We start from the raw sequence: 12,750 nt of genomic DNA, 5'->3' as shown, positions 1-12,750 counted from the left end.
TAAATTCTCTCTTCAGAGTGGAGTCTAAAGTATCTAAGACTCTCAGAGTAAGACACATATTTACATTCTAAAAGTATTCAACTGGTCGCTTAAAAATGTGCTTTAATGAAGTTCTTCTTACCAGAGATCTGTACAGATCTATAAAGATATGTTCTTAGCATTCCAGAACATTGGCAAATTTTCCATATCCACAGCATGTAGCACTAATCATGGTGTGCCTCTGACAATCGCCGTTGAAGGGCTGAATGCGTAATTGTGCGGGTGATCGAGAGTGATGTTTTGTAATTTATTGTTTATGAGATCTCCCACCAAAGAAATTTTTTATCTCTTGATGACAGAAAAACACAATAAAGACGTATTTGTGCCTCTACAATGCTATAAACACACACTTCTATCATGAACGGGATATACGTTCATGCTTCTATGATCTGTGATCCCAAACCGTTTTACCCGCAAGTATCGAAAAGATAAAATTGCAAAATCACTTCACCTTCTTCGGCTATTCGATATCCAGGATTTTTTCCTAACCGATTAAAAAAAGTCCCTATCATCCAGGACATCAACAGTTCATTAACGACATATGCCCCTCTGTTCAAGTCGATCATACCGGAAATGTTCTCCTTTCTGTTCAAAAGGATCTTCGCACTTCCGCTATGGGAAAGTGATGCTATCATCGGAGGTATGTTTTGTACTGTTTGTTTTGTTTGTTTTTAACGTTTATGCTTGCTTCTCTAAATGTGCCTGTTACGAGACCCGATGTGTCAACGTCCCCTAATGCAGTGGTTCTCAAAGTGTGGTCCGCGGACCACATGTGGGCCACACGCATAAGTCAGGTGGTCCGCGGATGTCATCTTATGTCAGCAAAGTGATATTTATCACCTAAATATCTCATCAAAAACAATTACATTCATCGCATTAAAATCGTAATAATAACTTTGCGAAGTATGTAATTTTATGTAAACTTGTTACTGTCACAAAAGTACATCTAGTTTTGAATTGTAATGAAACAAATGAGGTAATTTAAATTTGAAATTAATGATACAGTGATATTAGGCCTTGGTGGTTCGCCATATTTTTTTATTTTAGTAAAGTGGTCCGCGGTTCGAACTACTTTGGTAATGGTATGCGCATTCATATTTCCTTTTACCCGCCAAAATGGAAAATTAGTGCTTCATTCGTGAAAGAAAAACTTAAAACATTGTATATTGAACAGTAGGCTAGCTATCTATTTATTAAAGAGTTGTGTTTCTTTTATATTCAGTTCTACATCAGCGATACCAGATTCATAAAATGACAAATTGCAATAAAAAAGATTCTCTACTGAGTCAATATCTTCTAGCTACACAAAACATGCATTTAAATTTTAGAATCTGCAGACACTAAGTGAGAAGAGCAGTGGAAAGGGAGATGAAAGGAAAGGGCTGGACATGGGGTCACTTAGAGCTGGTTTCAGCCGATTGACATCGGTGGCGGACTCTGGTTGAAGCCTTATGTGCAACCTGATGCGTAAAGAGGAATATATGTAGATAGCAGACACTAAGCATAACCAATGTTATTATTTTATTGTCAGGTTAATGTCACAGAGTGTGTGGATGTCCTTGAGTTGGTCTGTTTCATACTATCTATTATATAATCTTTATTCATGCTGTGTGAAATTGTAAATAAATGTATTTGTATTTTTATATTTAATGAATTAGTTTATTTGGGGAAAATACCTGAGTGTGTGTTGTAATCTTTATATATTGTGCAGATTCATAGATAACTTACTGTGACAAATGAGGCAGGGAGAAGGATGGGCCTATCTCTCCCAAGGGGAAAGGGGACACTTCACCTGACTTTCTCCCTCTCACACCCCCTCACCTGCCTATTTGCACATCCACACGCATACACACTGGTAACACTTTCACCCGCTTGTGCAAACACAACTGACAAAACAGTTGTACAACGTATGTTATTATTATTAAAAAAAGAAAAGGAAAACTAGGTTGATATGAAACCGAACATGTATGTAACTACTTAAAGCAACCCGGCATCAGGTTGGGAAATTGAGAGTTACAAAGTAGTAAATTTGGAAAATAACTAGGTCTTACGTCAATATACATACATCCGGACACACGGTCCGTTCCTGACCTACAGTTCACAGTCTCCGAATCTGATAGGGTCCCAAAACACAAACTGTTCCTTTGCACTGGAACTGCTAGCACCACTTGGCCACCTTTCCCTCGATTACTTGAAGATGAGCACAACTAACGGCAAATGCCTTGCCTTCTTGAAGGTTCCCTGCTGCTGCTCCACAACAGTTGCTCAGCAGCGACGATTCTAAACAGTAGAGATGATTTGTTTGCTGTTCTCCGAAGACCACCACAACTGGGTCAGTGGCGCTGTGGGATCTACCAGCTGCTTCCTCACACTTCTTGCTGCAGGAACACGGTTGGCTCCTTTGCTTGTTGTTTGGGAGAACCAGCTTCTTATTTTCACCACACTCTCTCCACTCTATGCAACCAAACCACAAGTGCCAACAGGTAGTGATACATTCTAAACGAAACAGGCTTCCTTTTCTCAGACCTGCTACCTGCGACTGAAAATCACTCAGTTTGCGACATCTCTGCTGGAACACGAGGGAAAAGTCTCAACTACCGCTCTGTCCTAGCCTATATACTATTAGACCACGTGACCCTCTTAACCACATTTAACTTGCTCTGACGCTGTCAACCTTTGATGAAAGTGACCACATCCCCCTGCGCTTTACTCGTGATACCTGGCTATATCTCTTTCTCTATCTCTACCTCTTTCTCACAGTTGGCCACATCAGCCTCCGACTGTCGTGACACCCGTCTAGCTCCCTCATTCAGCACTGGTGTCCAGTCGGTGGCAACGAAAACAAACACTGCTCTCCGAGCTAAGTATATCGGTCTTCTTATTAATGGACGTACCCCTAAAGCGATGACTGCGGCACACCTTACATAAGCGGCCACAATTCCCAGGCTCAGTTAATGCCGGGGGAGATAAATATTCTTATCCCTTTCGTCCAACTAAATGTCTGGTATCACCCCAGGGCGACCGCTGCCCCTCTTTAAAGTTTTATTACCAGCTTTGGCCCTGTTTTTCTGGCCTTGAACGAGGCTGGTTCATGACACTCATACGGAATGTTTTAAAATAATATTTTAAACATTATAACATAATTGCCTGTCATTATTGATTTTGTTGTTAAATCAATCCTTAAGTAATCAATCATACAGGGCATTTCAGTCTTCATATTCATTTGGTTTCTTAAGTATTTTAATTACAGTTTTGATGTTTATGTTTCATAAACTGCAGTTTTTATAACAGTGCTTTTACTTGCAGATTAGAAGCAGAACTACAAAGTAGCAACTACAGCTTAATGATTAATTCTCAAGATAAGGACAGGATATCAACACAGCCTTTTTCAACTTCAAGTATGGATCTTTTTGCTTCATCACAGGGTCTGGACATTGAACAGAGAAAAAGAGAGAAAAAGAAAAATCGCGAATTACTGTCATCATATGAAATTTACTTAGATGTAGCTGAGGATCATGTAAATGAAGGTTCATCTAAAAACAAGCAGACCATAGAAGAAGAACAAAAGAAATCCAAGTTACAGGAGTTTGATGAAAGTGAAGTACATGCACACAGTGATCAAGAACAGAGGCAAAAAAGGAAGAAAAAAAGGCCTAGATCGCAAGACATGGATATTTGTGATGTGCACGTATCTAGAGATTTGGGCAACAGCATGCTACAGATATCTAGTGATAGCAAAGCACACACAAATGTACCAGAGGATTCATCAGCTTGCAAAGAACAAAGAAAAGACAAATACAAGTTAAAAGGGTTAAACAAAAATGAACTATGTGCAGACAGTGAACAAGAACAGAGGCATGCTGTTAAAAAAAAGACAAGAAAACATAAATCAATAGACATGGATGTTTGTGATGTGAATGTCTCTGGAGATTTCGATGATGATCAGAATGGAGGGGTGGAGGTGTATCCATCTAGGAATGAAATATGTGCAGATGGCAAAAAAGGCCACTCTGAGGCAGAAAGTAAATGTGCATCAGATGATGTACATAATGGTGATGAAAACACCATAACTTGGAGTGAGTGTTCCAATAGTGGAAAAGGCAAAGAAAAGAAAAGGAAATCAAAATCTGAAGTAAATATTCTGTCTGAGAATAAATCACATTTTAAATATCAAGAATCTTGTACAAATCAAATTTCTCAGCATGATGAGTTGTGTTTGACTGAGAATAATGAAGAGATACACAGATCTGAGCAGGTTAATCCGCTTTCTGTTTGTGAGAGTTTGGATATGACGCATAATGAGGAAGCAGCAAAATGTAAAATAAAAAAGACGAGAAAGCTGAACAAACATACTGAAGAAATCAAATTTTTGAATGAATGTCAAGGCTTTGACAAAAACCATCAGTGTTACTTGTGTGAAGTGAGTGTTGCAGGCAAAAATAATTATATTAAACATCTTGCAACTGCACATGACAAGCATGTTTTTCAGTGTTCACAGTGTGGCAGGTGCTGCACATCTCAAGAGGGACTTTCCTTACACCAGAGTAGTGTATGTGACCAGGAAAGGAACCTTTTTGCCAGAGTCTACAAATGTAAGGACTGCCCCATGTCTTACAAAAGTAATCGATCACTTGGGCGCCACAGAAGGGAACAACATAATATTGGAGGTACAGTTAGAGAACATGTGTGTCATCTTTGTAATAAGTCCTTTACTCGTCAGGCAAGTTTGCGAATTCATTATTTAACATGCATGAAGCGGAAGGAAAATTCTGTTGAAGAAGGGCAGGTAGAGGTTTCTTGTGAAGAATGTCAAAAAGTGTTTTCATCAAGACGCAGTCTAAAATATCACATCTCAACTATTCATGAGCAAAGACTGTTTGAGTGCTCCACATGCGGAGAAGTTTTCCGTTGGTCCAAAAGTTTGTCAAAACATCGGCAAAAATGTCAATAAATTTGAGAATTATGCAAGTATTTTAAAATAGTTAATTGTCTGCCAGGTAGAAAGCAATGTTCTAGAACAGTTACAAAAATATCTACTCATACAATTAGATTTTTATTTTTTATGAGGAATAACTGAATAATCCTGGACTACTGACAGGGATACAGAAATGTAAAGATGATGTAAAGTCCTGAATGCTTCAGAACAGACTGCAACTGAACGATGATAAGACTGAACTGCTACTTGTCCAAAGAAATTTCTAAGTCATCCTTTTCTTTCTTTGTCTCTGGCTATAAACGGCTCATATATTCCTTTGTTCGCAGCTTGGGTGTCATTCTTGATCAGCATTTGACTTTTCATCAGCATATTTCTCATGTCTGCAGAAATGTCTACCTTGAACTTTGTTGGATCAGTACAATTTGTCTATCTCCAATGCAACTAAAACTCTAATCTGTGCCTTTGTGCTATCAAGGATGGACTATTGTAATTCTCTTTTAGCTGGAATTCCCAAGTATCTTCTGGACAGATTTCAAAGGATCCAGAATAACGCTGCTTGACTTATCTGTAGACCATCTAGATACGTACATATATCGCCTATCATTCGCTCTTTTTACTGGCTGCCAATCACAGACCGTATAGCCTACAAACTTTCTACTTTGATTAACTCGGCTGTTTCTTGCACCAGTCCTCAGTACCTCTCTGAATTCACTCTCATCTATAACCCGCTCGACCTCTTCTGACACCAAGCTTCTGGGAGTCCCACAAAACATGTGGACAAAGGTCTTTCTCTTACCAAGCCCCATCAACTTGGAATAGATTACCTGTCAGCCTTCGTATCTCTGATTCTCTTACTCCTTTAAGTTCAAGCTTAAGACACATCTTTTCAGAACGACTTCAATGTAACCCTGAGCGTGCATGACATGTCTGTATTTACTTGGTGTATGAGTGGCGTCTGTAGTAGCAGTGAGCATGTCTGTTATATGGGTGCATTTATGTATGTAAAGTGCTCTGAGCAAAAAAAATTATTATTAATATCAAAGACGCTTTGCTGATTTCCTTCATGAATTAGCCTGGAAAGGTGCTATTTCCCTTGTCTAAAAGCATGGTTACATATTTACTACTTGTAGCCTTGCACTGTTCCATGCAAGAGTACATCATGCAGTTGTTGGAGTCTGTACATTTGCTTGATGTAGTTTGATACTTCTCTGCCCATTTAATTATTTTTTTCCCAGTTTACCCAATAAAATGACTTCACTCTTTAAAATTGTAGTTTTGTTCTAGTTTTTGAACTTTTATTTTCAGATTTATTGTTGTGAATTATGTACAGACGAAGTGATGTTAAAAAGAAGAAAGATACATACAGAGAGAAAAAATCAAATAACAATGAAATAGTGTCCAGCAATGTGCTTTCAAATTATACAAATAAGTATAAAAATGTCATGAATATGCAGAATGATCACAGATGTCTCCAAGAACTGAAGGGATAAGGAATAAAATGCACATAAATATCATTTGTACACATGAATACAGGACAAAAAGAGCATAATTACAAAATCACAAAATCACAAAAGCTCTATTTATAAACGACTAAAACTATAAAAGCAAAGACAATGCTAAGTAATGATTTAGCCAAGTGTCAGAAATAACATATATCAGTAATTACAAAAGAGTTACAAACTGACATCACGAATGTATACTTCAAATCATGTGATTGATAGAAAAGTTCCCACACTGGGAACTGACTAAAAATAACACATCACCACTGTTTCTTTTATAAAGATATTATTTCTTTATGCCCCCAGTAAAGCATAAGGCCGCAACTACACCACTACGCCATGTCTCATGATGAGTTCCCTGTTGGTGTTATCATCTCCCACTTTGGCATTTAGGTATCCCATGATGATCTTCTGATCTCTTCTTAGTGTGCGGTTAAGCAGAGACAGCAGGGAACTGTAGAAGTCTTTTTTCTCTTCGTCTGCTGCATTTGTTGGTGCATAGCATTGGATGATGGTGATCTTCCTTCCTTTGTCGTTAAATCTTGCTGACATGAGCTGTGGTGAGACTGGTTCCCAGGTAATCAGTGTCTTTCTTGCCTCTGTTGACATCAGCAGTTCTACTCTCTTGGTGCCCCTGTTGCTGCGGCAGCAGTTCCGTCCTGCCAACCGCAACAGGCTGCTTCAGGACTCTCATTCTGCCCTCCAAGCTCTTTGTTCCATGATTTTGACTACCCTCTCGTGGTCCAGTTTCATAAAGTTCATGCAGCACTCATTCATCGTAACAAGGACACTAATTTTATTTCGGCTGGCCATGCTGGTATCTCAGGCAATGTTCGAGCAGACCAGGCTGCCAAGGCTGCATGTCAGTCTCCTGGCAAATTACACTCGCTAGTATCATCAGACTGTAAACCTATCTTCAGGCCCTATGGCAACGCCACTGGGACACTGGGCCAAAATTAATTACATATGCCACCCTTTCCTGTCTTTCCGACTGCTTTCCTTCATGCAATCCTGTGAGCGAGAGAAGGTGGTCCTTGTTAGGACACACCTGTCACGCAAGGACACCTCTTACAATGTGAACAACCACCGTTTGTCTATGGTCTAATGTTATGATTGTCCTGAGCTACAGAATATCCGCCGGCAGTTTTTTTTTTTTTCTTTTTACAGCAAATTCTTTGTTTTCTTTGTTCAGGTCCGTCGCATTGGCAGCAATCTTTTCATTTTTAAGGAGGATAGGACTTTACCATCATATTTAAGAAATTTTATGTCCTGAACTATCTTATGTCCTGATAACTGTCTTTTGGTGTTTTTGTTTGCTGGTGGCCTTTTTGGGCTTCACCACTCCTTTTTACACTTTTCCCGCTCTTTTACATAGTTTACTCTTTGCGTTGGCCTTTTAAAGAATGTTATCGTTATATCACTAGGAGGGTTTTGTCCATAAACTTTTAAAGTTAAGATTATTTTCTGTTGATAAAGCCCTATAGTTGCCGGCACAGCGTTAAAAGCAAACAAACGGCTCTGATGTTCCAGGTCCCTATCCCGATTCTTGCTGAGGTCAAAAGATAAGTCGGCGAGCTGGCTTCCCTAAGGCTTTCATCAGCGTGCGTCATAAGCTCTTCTAGAGAGGAATCTTCCCGACCATGCCCTTGTTGTGGTACTGTTGCGGTTTCTGTAACAGTTTTTTTTTTTTTTTAAATGAGTGAGTTGTTAGCCCAAAGCAAAACCCCCAACCTGGAGGGCCAGGGTGCAACATTTTAGTCTGGCCTCTCCCCTGACAGACCTGTTCGCCTTGGTTAGCACAAAGCTCCTGCCAACATATAGCTCTGTGGATCGACAAGGCGCGCGCAAGCCACCACACCACTACAAGGTAAGTTGTACCAACTGGTGGTGGGGCCCGCAGCCGAGGCCTTGTCTCTCTCTTCTCCCCCCTCCCCCATTTTACGATAACGCAAATATCTGGGGAAAGAATACCAAAGCATTACACATGAAGAAATCAAATTTTAAGTTTGCAGTATCTTATTCCCAAGCCTACTATAGTAGTGAGGTGGATCAGCAGGGCTAGAGGGGCTGGGGAGGTGTCGCTATAGTCGGTCCTATCGTGTTTGCGCATAGACTATATATATAATCTATGGTTTGCGTCAAACTGGACGCACTTGGTGTCGGAAGGTCGCTAGACACCGATTTGCTTAACCGCCTAAAAGTGTAGATCGAGATATGCCCTATGCCTATGGGGTACCTCTACCTCAGCGGTTCTCAACCTTTTACTTGTGGCGACCCCCCTGACGAACACCGGTACGTCCGCGACCCCCCTTAGCCAGCGAGGTCGGTGGAAGGGGGGGGGGGAAGCCTTAGCTAACCTCGAACGCCGCGTCGTAGAAATCAACAACGGAAGAACAAAGTTCGTATCTGCAAGAAGTATAACTGTTAATGAAATTTTACTAAAGCAAATTCTGTGGTGCTAATAAATATTATTTTATTGGACACTCACTTTGATTAATGAGAAGGTTGAGCCTGCTTGCTGTTGAATAGAGAAGCGAACCTGTGTGCGATGTTCGTACCCACTGCTATTCGCAGCTCAGCCTCTGCGTCCACACGATTTCTGTATTGAGACTTCAGTGCTGCCAATGCTGAAAATCCTTGCTCACACATGTACGAAGTTGAAAATGGCAGCAGAACTTTCATTGCTTTCTCAGAAAGCACCGTTGACGCTAATCCATAATGTTGGCACTGGTGTTGTTTGGAAGACCATTTTCAGGGTTTGGTCACTCGAAAGGTCGATGAGCTGCTCTTCTTCTTCCGTGGACAACCCGCTTGTGCTAGGATCAGCCAGAAATGGATTACGAATCCAATCGTATTTAGTCACATCAATTTCAGCGAAGTAATGCTGAAACCTTTCTTGCAGTCCGTTTAGATGGGCAATAATTACATTCTTCACCTGATCAAGGCTTAATTGTTTGAGAGGGGGATTGTGTTTTGAGTTTTGGAAGTGAGAAGTCACTGCATTGCCGAGACAGTGTACTTGAATAGGGAGAAGAGATTTGGAGTTTGATCGCCTTCACCACTCAGTTACACAATCTAAGCTAATTTCACTAATACCGGTATAAGAAACTTTTAAAAAAGGACCACCTTCGCGACCCCCTTGTAGGCACGTCGCGACCCCCCAGGGGGTCGCGCCCCACAGGTTGAGAACCGCTGCTCTACCTGGTTTATCTGCCACTAAGGGAAAGGCTGACATTGAAGGATCTATACAACGCTCATTTAGTTCTTGTCCAGTCTCTTTACTGTCAGCAATACCTAACCGCCTGGGTTCAACTCTCTTCTCTGGCACACTGTTCTTTCTCTGCACGTGGCATCTGTTTACAGGGCTGGCTGCCTTGCCGTGATATAGCCTTAGTTGCTGGCACGGCCTAAAACACCATTACCCCGCCTCCAATATATTAAAAATATAAACCGTTTCGTTTCCCTCCCTTCTTGAAACGTGGGGAAATAATTGTGAAAATTTAAAGCTTAAAAAATCATAGCTATTTTGTATTATTAATTTGTCCTAAGTATTATTAAATTCTTGAAGATTTTTAGTTTTATTTAGAAGTTGCCTTTTATTTAAAAGCTACTGTCTTTCCCAGTTTATGAATTTGTAGAGCTAAGAACGGCCACTCTGTTTCTTGTAAAGGTGTTTTGTTGAATTCGTGACCTATGTGGAAATTATAACTTTCTTTGGTTTGACTGGGCGAGAAACAGTTTGTATCATTCTTTTACCACAGTTGTTGGTAAATTTTCTTGCTTAGTAAAAAAAAAAAAAATGTTTAAGTTTTACAAAGCGTTCGCTCAGCTCCGACTGTTTGAATCTGTCGGAGGAAACGGAGTTCAGCGTGCACACGATACAGTACATGTGATCAAAGGACTAAACAGTTATGAATTTGTTTCTTCAAATCATGTTCCGTTTAACCAGAATTACGCCAGTTTGTTGATGCGTAGCTTTTCAACCAAACCTAGACCTCAAAACGAGAAGTCAGAGAAAAAAACGAAAGTGAGCTACGACCCCCCCTCACCATACCGAGTTCCAGGTCCTCGCCGATATGGTTACGAGACAAAATATTTTACTGGAGGTAAGAATTACTTCGAGACATCATTTACAGTTTGAATTAATCCAAATTTCTCATGGACACACTCAAAAGTTTAACTGGATATAGTAGTGCTAAGTTTTTCCTTGAGGACTGCGAGAAAGATTAAAATCCCCATGGGATCCCTTTTGAAGGGCGTTCCGGTGGCGCTTTTCATCTAGCGAGAATCGGGTGTCCCGGGTTCCTATCTAGTCTCGGTCACGCTAATCTGCCTTAAGAAGTGGCACATCTTTACAAGGCCTGCAGCTTTGCCTTGCTAGATCTTTAGTTGCTGGCGTAAATTGTCTGTCCACTCCCCCCCCTTTTTTTTTTGTTTTAAATGCCAAACCCAGGGTGTTCAGTGTTTATTTCCATAGCTAGTTTGGTTTCTTTTTCCCAAGGAAGTCAAATATTACTTGGATTGTTATTTTACTGATACCTATTATTTAGAATGGTGTTGTAGCATTTTACAAGATTGAAAAGAAAGTTTTCTTCTGCCTTACCAGAATTTATTTGTTGGCTTAGTGTGTTTCTCTTCCAGAAATCATGTCATCTCTTCATGGTTACGTTCATATTTGCATGCATGCAGTTGATGTGAAAAAATTTTGCTTGAAGGGTTGTTGCCTCGAGGAGAGCATTTGGAACCCATTTTAGCCCTTCCAAAGTACAAGTTTTCAGATCCTTGGAGCAAGAAAAAAGCCCTCTTTGGTCAGAATGATTACATTGGTAAGAATCATTTTACAATAATTTTTTTATATGCCTCTACTCATTTGGTAACAGTAGAATTCTCTCAGTGTATTAGGAGTGTCATTTAAAATGTTGAAGGATAGATGAGAGAGTAGGAAAGGTATCTTTATTGAATACTTGTGAAATAATTTTAAAATAGAAGATTTGACAAAGTGAATCCAGCTACATGTATTATGAATTTGTAATGCCTTACAATATTTTGTTTTACTTTCAGACATTCTGGGAGATGGCAGTGTCAAACCCAGTGACCTTATTACAGGCCCTCCGTGGCTGATTGGTTTCAAGGGAAATGAGATGCAACGTTTATCCCGCCAAATGAAATTTCAGGGCAAGGAATTGGCATACCTTTATCCTACAAGATTCCATCGGTTGAAAAAGCGTATTAAATTTCTATACAAAAGGTATAACCAGAGACGTAGCAAACGTTACTAGATTGGTATCAGGCACATTTTTGTGTGAATTTGAAGTCGGGTTATATTTTAACATTGTCATTTTCATGATGTGTTCATATCAAGCATAGAGAAATACCTTATCTGTTTTGTTTTAAGTCACTCTCTGTAGAAGGAAATTGTGTACATGAAGTACACAACATTTCTTTCACCTATTGAAATCATTACTAACTGCCCAAGCTCGAGTTCAAAAGTGTTGCAAAAGACCTTGCTACTAAAATGTATTTCCAGACCTTATAAGAACAACTGTCATGGAGCTGCTCATACTCCATTAGGTAGATATCTATATTTATATCTGTAACGAAAACTTTCATGGCAAATATTTAACATCTGAAATTGTATTACAAGCTTCAAAATGAAAGCTTCAATGAAACTGTCTTATGAAAATATATTTGATACATCATCACTGTTTAAGGCACTTATTTATGTGTTATATAATGAGGGGATGAAAGGTAGAATGGGTATTTTGTATTTTGTGTTATACGACTCATTAGAAATCAAGAAGAGTGAAGTTAGCGATGAGGAACAGATGACCAGAACTAGCCAGTTCTATTTTGTTGTTGTTCACAAAGATTTAAAGGTTTGCACGAGCGCTGAGTGAATATCACTGAAAATTGAGCATCACAAAAACATATTCCGGTGATATTTATAACAAAGAGGCACAAGAAATATTATATTAGTGTTTTTCTCATAATCACAGCTGGTTTAGTCAAGAAAACAGGAAGCCATGTAGGGCAGTATTTCTAAATTGTTGCCCCTTAAATTTTATATTTTACTATTCTGTCAAGTGAATTCAGTATGGAACTTTTAACTTTTTTTTTTAAACTTCAGTGAAACCTTCTATATGAAGTTCAAATCTGTAGGGCTATATTCCACAATCAGGTGTTTCAATTTGTGGGCCAAAAAAATATTGCTTCTTGTACAAGAAACCTGAGCAGTGTTTTTTCATTTAACTTAAAGGCATGCATAGATTTGTTGAA

General features: G+C 39.4%; 2 protein-coding genes across 4 annotated transcripts; both read left to right on the top strand.

The window, feature by feature from the left end:
• The first annotated feature begins 634 nt into the window (after positions 1-634).
• On the top strand, positions 635-8,168 carry LOC112557434 (zinc finger protein 37-like). Of its 3 annotated transcripts, XM_025227289.1 has the most exons (4): positions 635-679; positions 2,276-2,430; positions 3,346-4,706; positions 8,005-8,168. In XM_025227289.1, exons 2-4 carry the CDS (start codon positions 2,333-2,335, stop codon positions 8,025-8,027), a joined length of 1,482 nt encoding a protein of 493 aa, XP_025083074.1. In that variant the 5' UTR covers positions 635-679; positions 2,276-2,332; the 3' UTR covers positions 8,028-8,168. The 3 variants fall into 3 exon arrangements, with proteins under 3 accessions (XP_025083074.1, XP_025083071.1, XP_025083073.1); XM_025227286.1 differs by lacking the exon at positions 8,005-8,168 and having other exon boundaries at positions 3,346-6,242; XM_025227288.1 differs by lacking the exons at positions 2,276-2,430; positions 8,005-8,168 and having other exon boundaries at positions 3,346-6,242.
• Positions 8,169-10,130: 1,962 nt separating this feature from the next.
• On the top strand, positions 10,131-12,177 carry LOC112557436 (39S ribosomal protein L51, mitochondrial-like). Its single transcript, XM_025227292.1, has 3 exons — positions 10,131-10,580; positions 11,190-11,300; positions 11,536-12,177. Exons 1-3 carry the CDS (start codon positions 10,274-10,276, stop codon positions 11,751-11,753), a joined length of 636 nt encoding a protein of 211 aa, XP_025083077.1. The 5' UTR covers positions 10,131-10,273; the 3' UTR covers positions 11,754-12,177.
• Positions 12,178-12,750: the final 573 nt, after the last annotated feature.

The sequence above is a fragment of the Pomacea canaliculata genome, linkage group LG2, assembly GCF_003073045.1.
Source record: "Pomacea canaliculata isolate SZHN2017 linkage group LG2, ASM307304v1, whole genome shotgun sequence".
Classification (NCBI taxonomy): domain Eukaryota; kingdom Metazoa; phylum Mollusca; class Gastropoda; order Architaenioglossa; family Ampullariidae; genus Pomacea; species Pomacea canaliculata.
This window is presented reverse-complemented; position numbering and strand designations above follow the sequence as displayed.

Excerpts from the sequence above, each read along its gene's own strand:
- LOC112557434 (XM_025227286.1), top strand. The coding sequence starts at position 2,333 with ATGATTTGTTTGCTGTTCTCCGAAGACCACCACAACTGGGTCAGTGGC. Across the intron at positions 2,431-3,345 it reads CTTCTTGCTGCAGGAACACG|ATTAGAAGCAGAACTACAAA; the intron begins GTTGGCTCCTTT and ends TTTTACTTGCAG.
- LOC112557436 (XM_025227292.1), top strand. The coding sequence starts at position 10,274 with ATGTTTAAGTTTTACAAAGCGTTCGCTCAGCTCCGACTGTTTGAATCT. Across the intron at positions 10,581-11,189 it reads GACAAAATATTTTACTGGAG|GGTTGTTGCCTCGAGGAGAG; the intron begins GTAAGAATTACT and ends TTTTGCTTGAAG. Across the intron at positions 11,301-11,535 it reads TGGTCAGAATGATTACATTG|ACATTCTGGGAGATGGCAGT; the intron begins GTAAGAATCATT and ends TTTTACTTTCAG.